Source organism: Gobius niger, assembly GCF_951799975.1.
Source record: "Gobius niger genome assembly, chromosome: 22".
In the NCBI taxonomy this organism is placed as follows: Eukaryota; Metazoa; Chordata; class Actinopteri; order Gobiiformes; family Gobiidae; genus Gobius; species Gobius niger.
This window is the reverse complement of record NC_136873.1, coordinates 14,788,716-14,797,124: the sequence shown is the minus strand read 5'-3', so window position 1 is coordinate 14,797,124 and position 8,409 is coordinate 14,788,716. Positions and strand designations below refer to the sequence as shown.

The following is an 8,409-nucleotide window of genomic DNA, read 5'->3' as shown; positions in this document are numbered from 1 at the left end:
ACAGAGAGCGCAACGGAATTTTGAAACCTCAAATGATAAAAAGGAAAATAACGCATTTTCCCTAAATAATTACAGACTGCAACAAGTAGCCTATCATCAGTCAGTGAAGATGATACAGTGAATGGGAAACCTTTGCACAAAGTAACAACTATCCAAAATGTTCTGTAGCCTGTAGCCTAATCACTACCAAAAGTCTTGAATGAATTCAAAACAATGAACAAACAAAATAAAAATAAAACTGCTGAATTGTTTTTGAACCTGTAACACATTGTCATTTATCTGGGAACAATGCCTTATTTTATTTTATTTTATTTTATTTTATTTTATTTTATTTTATTTTATTTTATTTTATTTTATTTTATTTTATTTTATTTTATTTTATTTTATTTTATTTTATTTTATTTTATTTTATTTTATTTTATTTTATTTTATTTTATTTTATTTTATTTTATTTTATTTTATTTTACTTGCCTTGCCTGTTTTATTTGCTGTCTCCACGAGATTTTGTAATAAACGTTTCTCAAATGCAAATGTCGGGCAAAGCAATCTCTTTTTTATGATACTGAATCGGGGTTCGATACTGGAAAATCATGAATACAAAAATATAAGTATAAGATGAAAAAACAACAACAACACGAATATAATTTTCCACGGATGACAAAATGCTTATTAAAGGCATGTAAAAAAAAAACGTTTTATTTCCTCCTCCAATACAACAGGTGGCGCTACACCTATATTGACAGTTATACCCAGGAGCGCAGAAGAAGACGCTCGGTGATCCATGGAAACCAAACACACAACCAAACCGTGTCAATCTGTGCCAAAATGCGCGCTCTGCTGGACTAACAGAATCGTGATGTTGTCGCTTGCTTGTAACGCAGCTTGTTAGCTGTTAGCCGCTGTTAGCCGCTGTTAGCTCACGGTGCAGAGCGGACAGAGGGGATGTTGAAGCAGGGCGGCAGAAGCTCGGCTCTGGAGCGGGCCCAAGCGGTGCTCTCCTCCCGCAGAGGCAGAGGGACATCGGCCGCTGCACACTCCTCCGCACAACGGGTATTCAGTTCATCTCACACTTGTTCAAGTCACGTTTCCTTTAGATTTCCTCATTCACTGGCCTTGGACTGTCAAACAACATTCTTGCTCAAACTGCCCCACATTAGAACAAAGCACAATAGTCTACTTTCAAACATATTTGGTTTTATGTGGACAGTGCCCTCTCCTGGAGGAGTTTCCCTGGGGCAGTACCTCTAGGGGACAGCCACGTGATTAAAAAGGAATGGATTCACAGAGAGTCGATCTAAACACTTCAGAATCTACTTTGACCGATTATCTGTTGCAGCTGAACCTGAGATAAGAGGCTTCACAATTCTAATAGAGTTCGGGAATGTGACGTCACATCGCTAAGCATTGTGGGATTAGCAGCCATTGTAAACTAATGGAGACTTTAAAAGTTAAAATACTGGAGTTATTGTTCACTTTAAAACACTTGGAGACCACAGTGTGTTAGATGTATTTACCAGCAGTATCTCAGCAACTAACGGAGCTGTTCCACTGGTTTTTTCTCCACTTTTTATACTGTTTTTAGCTAATGTTAGTCAATGGAAATGTATGCCAACAGCTGCAAAGATGGCGGATCTCCATGGTAACTGTGGACATTCCCGAACTCTATTGGTGAACATCTATAACTGAAATACCAGAGACAGAACCTTGAGGTTATTGCAGTTGTCAAAAGTTCGATTGCGATTCTATATTCCTAAAAACCTTGCAGCCCTAACTTTTGATAGATTTCTGTCTTATTTGCCAGTGAACAACAAAAAATCTATTCATTTTTTCCTCTATTCACCTGCATTGTCTCAACATAACAGCGGACAAAAAGAGTTCATAATCAAATGGTGGAAATGGAACCATAGAAATGTTGGAAACTGACAAAGGAGCAGTGGAACAATTCCATTAACTGCCAGATCACTACTGAAAATTTGCTAGATCTGATAACTTTTGCATTTTGAACTCTCCATTCTCCCCAGGATACAGTTTCGACAACACAGTCCTAAGCTCAGTGGTGAAGTGTGAACCTAAAAAAAAAAGTAACGTCGTCTTTGTGTGTCCCTCTGGCCACCCTGCTCTGCTGTTCAGGTGATCTCGTCCCCGGAGCTGTCCGCTGAGTTCCTGTCCTCACACAGCGGGTCGTCCCTCTCGCCTCCGACTGCTCATGCGCCAAAGCCCAAGAACGACCCAGCTCCGGAGGTTTGTGCTGCACCTGTCTTCATAGTGTCGTTATCGAAATCAATACTGGCTGCTGTATTATCTGAAATGGTGATGATAAATTTGTATGGTGGGCTGTGAACAGGTGGGTCGAACTTTGAGTTCTTTGAACGCTGGAACGAACAGGTTCTTGAAGAAACCTGCAGCTACAGCAGCCCAGAAACAGCCTGAGGAAAGGTAAGGGCATTGGGATTGTTTTTTTAAGGGCCATATTGTCTTGTGTTGACTGTCATTCTAGAGCTTAATAAGATAAGATAAACCTTTATTAATGCCACAGTTCCTCCGTAGTGCAGCAGATACTGTAAGTAGAAACATACTTCTGTTTGTGAAACAAGCATGAAATTTGGTACAAGTGTTTTCGAAAACCCTCTGTCAAGAAATCTGAATGTCCACGAAACATTCCAAGATGTAAAAAATTGTCGTGCCGACTGAATCCTGAAACACATTTTTAAGGATTGTGGAGGCTATACTGGACTCCATCTTTGTTTATAGTATGCTCTATGAAATATTAAACACTAATCCTTTCACCTTTGCTTGTTGACTCTACCTTAAGTATGTAAAGCTTAAGCAAATGCATAAACCAGGGGTGCCCAAACTTTTTGTCTCCGAGGGCCAAAATGAAAAAGTGCCTGTGGGTCGCGGGCCAAACACGGCGATGTCAAGCACGAAAAACACATATAACTGCAAATTATAAAGTCACTTTATTTTATTTACTTCTTATTTTTTCGATAGCCCACATTTGCATTTGATTCTATGTATGCAAATAACATGCTATATTAAAACAAATGGTAACTATGGCAAAAGCCTCATTTTAGTAAAAGAAAATCAACCATTGTAGCAATTTAGTGCAAAAAAAACCAAACAGCAACTTTACCTCATTCGTTCACTCAAAGAAAATGCCACATTAGATTATTTTGAAAGTGTCAGTTCAGCATCAGTTCTTTTATAAGTAAATTTTTAACATATACTGTTGTCGACGTCAACAACCTTTGCAATAAAAGTTGGAAACTGTGAAAGTTGATGCTATAACGCTCTGTGATTGATAAATACCAAGACACCACAACAGTGTTTCCTTAATTTTGCGAAAGGAGTGAAACAGCGCCCCCAATTTGACGCTGGTGGTCAAAAAGTGTACTGCATCCATATTTACCATTGAGAATGAATGGAAGAGAGTTAGGTCACTCTCTGGCGGGCCAACAGAATTGTGTTGGCGGGCCAACTTTGGGCACCCCTGGCATAAACAAATGATCGGAGACACACCTGCAGGATAAACTGAAACTGAAAAAGAAAAAAAAAGTTTTGAGTAGACACCCAGTCATTTTCAAAAATGTGCTTCTGGAGAAGATGTATGCCACATGTTTTGCTTGTTTCACCAACTGGTGTATTGTAGTGAAAAAATGACTATCTGCTGCACTACTGAATCCTCCTGCCACCTTCAGGAGCAGTAACTGTGTTCCTGTGTCTCTTCTTGATGGTCCTCAGAGCGGTGTCCACCTCATTGCGAGCCTCTCAGCCTGCTGCTCTCAGTAGAGTGGCTCAAGTCGAAGAGCGCTTTGGAAAGGCTGTGCAGAAGAGGAGTCCTTCCAGAGTCGGAAAGCTGGCTGTCCAGGATGCCCCCGAAGAGCACGCGGCGTTAGACTGTAAAACAAGTCTAGCGCCGCGCTTCGTAAAGAGCCGGCCTCGGGGTGCGCTCAGAGGGGATGGACCACCGGGACGGTCCGATTCATCAGGGCGCAGTGCACAGGTGTGAGCTGCTCAGCAATAAACCAGGGACTGACCGGACATGTAACAGAGCGGAACTGACCTGGACAGTGTTATTATGTGCAGTAACATTTAACTTTAAAGACTGTGCGGCTGTTTTCTGTTACCGTTGTTGCAGGAGGAGGACGAGAAGCTCCACTCTGCAGCTCTCCTCACCACAGCGTCGCCTTCACCTGTACAGGCCCAGACACCCCCTGACCTCTCCCCCTCTCCCCCCAGCCGCCTGTCGTCCTCCGCCGGCTCCGCTCGTGTTGTCCTGCACTCTCTGGAGGAGCTGTTTTCTTTGGATGAAGCCTCAGAGGACACTTCTGGAGGTGAGTGTGCAGAAGTGCTCTCATTGTCTGATTGTAATCGGATTTCTGAGTTATTTGTCTTGTCCAATAGTCGGTCTGATATTGCCAAATAATTAAGATTTAAAGTTGTTTGCCCAGGACAAAAGCTACAGCCAGCCAATCAGCCTAACCCTAGCATTGGTCCTAGGCCAACTTGGTGATATCAGATCCACCCTTGTTCTACATGCAAGTTAGAAAGCCAAATTATTCGGTAAAAGTTAGTATTACAGACATTTTTGACGCCTACGGACATACTTCAAGCGGGAGGGTAGACTTTTCAGGGTAATAAAATCATGTTAGTTGCAAGTACTGTTATCTTCCTAAAAGAACTTCTTGTCCTCCCTCAGATTTTCAAATCCATCGGATGGACATAGATGAGCTGGAGCCGGCTGCCCTACAGCTGGAGGAAGAGGTAATGGCCTCTCTTTGCTTTGGTTATTTCACTAGAAGCCCCTCCTCCCCCACTCTCCTCACTCCCTTCAAAACAAATCCATGGATGTAGCATGCTGTTGCCAGAGCGGACTGCAGCGCGTCGTTGTCATCGTGAAGCTTGCGGCAGATGTTTTTGCATGTTGATGCTCTGTGAAGGAGGGAAACGCTCCGCTACGGATTAGGAGCTTGGACGGAAAGTAAGCAGATCGGTTCCTGGTTACGTAGGGCTGCGGGCCCTAGCGTTAGTGTTTGTTGATGAAGTACACCGCCACACCCCATCGCTGCCATTCAATAAAAAATAGTATCATAGGTTATTTTGTTCAATATATCGACTATCGCATATTATAATGGTGCGTACACAACTAACGCGGATCGTGCAGTTGATTAATGTGTATGTGTCAATGTGAAATGCGCACACAAGCACACACATTCACGAATCATTTATAGATCATCTGAATTTTGGACTTGGAGCGACCAGAGCGGGTGCTGGCCCTTCTGGGGCCCTAAGCAAAAATCCAGACGGGGGCCCCACAGTACGCATCCCATGGCTATTCGATGATGAGCAAATCCATTTACAGTCAAAAACAGTTTCACTGGGCATTAGGGGAACATAATGACCCCAATTCAGGTCCTGCCCCCTGTGTGAGCACCACTAACCACTAAGCCACTGTGAGACTGGGATTTAGGACTACTACTAGTCTATTTCCCCCACTTTTTAAGATGGTAAATGGCGAATGGTCCCATTCTCTCACTTCTGGTCCCTGACCCACAGTTTGGGAACCGCTTTTTATTTAAACCTGATTTAAACCTGGAACCTACATCTGACGGTTATTTCTGTCTCACCACTGAGAATTAGCCTGTGAGCAACCCAATTCGTTATAGACTGTGCACATTCAGAAGGTGGTCGGTCTCTCCTGCTCATCCACTTCAGCAGACTGTTCTGTTTTGGTGTTATATGTGGCAAAGTAGGCGGAGAGTGAGTGAGCGCTGTCAGAGAGCCTGTCCCGTAACATAACCACCTCTACCATAGGGCTGGGTGATAAATCTTATTAATTCAATTAATTCATGCTTTTGGAAACATGAATTAATTGCCACTTCATCTTCCATATTCTTGTCCAAACTCCAAAACTCTGTGCCGTTTCGATCACAGACATGACTATTAGCATGACCATTGTGAAGTGCCATGACAATTACTCAGTACGACCAAAACAGAGATTGCAATTCCAATTACATTTTGATTAATTGCCCAGCCCTATCGAGTGTATTACGTATCATATCAATCCCCAGAGGTACCATGAGAGTTGAATAAATCAAAAATCGCTAGAAGGCCAATGAAAATCTGAAATGTGTTTGCAGGAGGTGCAGGTGGATATTCTGGAAGAGGACCCGGAGGAGGAGGACTACCCGAGTGATTTTGAGAGTGTTATTCAGACGGAGAGCCTCTCAGTGCACACCCAGGACAGTGCCCAGGTGCCTCTCTCAGTGCACACCCAGGATAGTGCCAGGGTTCCCTCTCCTCCCAGCTCAGGACACACCGAGGACAGTGCCAGGCTGCTCTCTCCTCCTCATACAGAGCACACTGAGGACAGTACCTGGACGCCCTCCCCTCGCCGCTTGGAGCGCAGTTACTCCGAAACCTCCACCAGTGCCACATCAGAGGCCCGCTCTCCTGAAGGCCCTCTCAGCGACACCCCTCCACCTCGCGCCCGAATCCCCTCCACAAAGAGCAAACGTGGACAGACCTCTCATCAGCCTGGTCAGTACCGTATTAAAGGCCCTGTTCACAAACGGTGACAGAGAGAGGGAGTGAAGATCTCGTGGCGTAATTCAAATGAAGTCAAGCCAAAGCTCAGTTAATGTTAGCATATGTAGCATGAAGCTAGATTCCTGTTAAGCATCGTCTGTTTTATTAGTATTTATGGGCTGTTGAACCACTTTGCTCCTCTCAATGTCTCTGTATCTTTATTCAGTGGAAAAATTTATTCATAATTCAGAGAAATGGGAGAAAGTTCAGTTTTTCTTTTCTTTGATTTCCCTCTGGCTGCTTCGAGCATGATTGACCATACAGTATATGGGCAATTCCAAAGATGCTGTCTGTATCTACACCTGTGAGAATATCCAAGCCAAAAACAGACCCTGTATCTACACCTGTGAGAATATCCAAGCCAAAAACAGACCCTGCTATCATCTGTTTGTGGGAATACACATAGACATGTTGGTGCCATTGTTCTTCAGTTATTATTCTAGGTCACGATTTTTATTGGTCTTCAAGTACTGCCAAATTTTGAAAAAGTTAGAAGCTGAATGTTGAGTGTATTAACTAGTGTGTGTTTTTGTAAAATTTTATGTTGTATGTTTCTTTACAAAAGAAACCTGACCTGTCCTCCAGCTCAACATTAACTCTCCTGAAAGGTTTGGCGCCTCAGAATTGTTCCCTGAATGACTTGCTGCTTGTGCCGTTTGTTCCAGCTCACTGCGTCTACAGTCCCTCCCTGCAGCTCCTGATGGAGAGCCTCAGGCAGCAGCTGGCCCTGACCTCTCAGTTCATCAGCAGCTCTCGTGAGCACCACGCCCGTGTCCTCCAGAACCTTGGGCCCCCCAACTACACGTACACCACCCTGCAGGACACCCAGGAGGTATGTATCAGTCTGGTAAATGGTCTCACTTTGTGTTGCGCTTTCCCACCTGCATTAGGCACTCTAAGCTCTTTTCCTGGCCTGGGAAACCAGCCTGACCTCCTCCATGTACGTGATAGTTTAGGAGCCGTTTGAATTGGACAAAACCTCCAGCCAAACCAGGCTGGACCAATCACAGCGCAGGAGGCGGGAGTTTGTGGCGAGTCACTGTCCGCTGGTCATGTGTGTGGCACATGTCCTGGCGTTCATTGGTCAGCTGCGACATGTGCACCCAGAGCATTAAGAGGTTTTCAGCTCATTTATACCTATGCAAATGGCCCGGACCTGGTTTCTGTGGATTATATTTTCGGAAGAAACAAATGTCAGATGCTTTTGTCTCTATATTCATCACAATCATACAGAAAGTTATATTTGTGTGCATCTGTACAGTCACTCATGAGTTCACCTTGTACTTTCTGATTTTTCTGACAAAAACGGCATGCCAGTATTGTGTGTGTGGACTACGATCGATTGCATATGTGTAAATATGTTATTTCATTTCTCTGATTGGTTTTCTCTGGTTCACACTGGGCTTGTTAGTATCAAATCCAAAAATCCAACTCAAACGGCTCGATCCCAGACGGACTTCCCTTGCGTCTCATGGAGCAAGTCAGGCTGGTTTGCCAGGCTGCGCTGGTCCTGCCTTCAGTCTGAACATGGCCATAATGCACTTTTCATCAGCTAGACCAGCACACTGGAGTCCAACCCTCTCAACATGAAGCTGCTTTAAAGCCGAATTAACACTTTTCTCCTTTTCTTTCAGAACATCTGGAAGCTAAGAGCGTCCAGGCCACGTTCAGAGCAGCTGACAGGGAAAAGATGAACACGTGTGCCAAGATTTCACCAAAGATTACTCACTTGTATTGTATGTAAGGTTGTCTTTTATATATTTCCTAAATACAAATATTTTTGAATACCATGTCCTACGGTGCCTTCATTTAAAAAAAAAA

The 8,409-nt window shown here is 43.7% G+C and overlaps 1 protein-coding gene and 1 long non-coding RNA gene across 2 annotated transcripts; both read left to right on the top strand.

The window, feature by feature from the left end:
- The first annotated feature begins 728 nt into the window (after positions 1-728).
- cUnh19orf44 (chromosome Un C19orf44 homolog) lies at positions 729-4,763 on the top strand. The gene is made up of 5 exons (XM_079580891.1): positions 729-1,050; positions 2,131-2,241; positions 2,345-2,436; positions 3,742-4,334; positions 4,700-4,763. Exons 1-4 carry the CDS (start codon positions 943-945, stop codon positions 4,007-4,009), a joined length of 579 nt encoding a protein of 192 aa, XP_079437017.1. The 5' UTR covers positions 729-942; the 3' UTR covers positions 4,010-4,334; positions 4,700-4,763.
- Positions 4,764-6,144: 1,381 nt separating this feature from the next.
- LOC306981610 lies at positions 6,145-8,301 on the top strand. Its single transcript, XR_013794119.1, has 3 exons — positions 6,145-6,540; positions 7,254-7,420; positions 8,223-8,301. It is a non-coding gene; the product is annotated as an uncharacterized lncRNA (long non-coding RNA).
- The last annotated feature ends 108 nt before the right edge of the window (positions 8,302-8,409 follow it).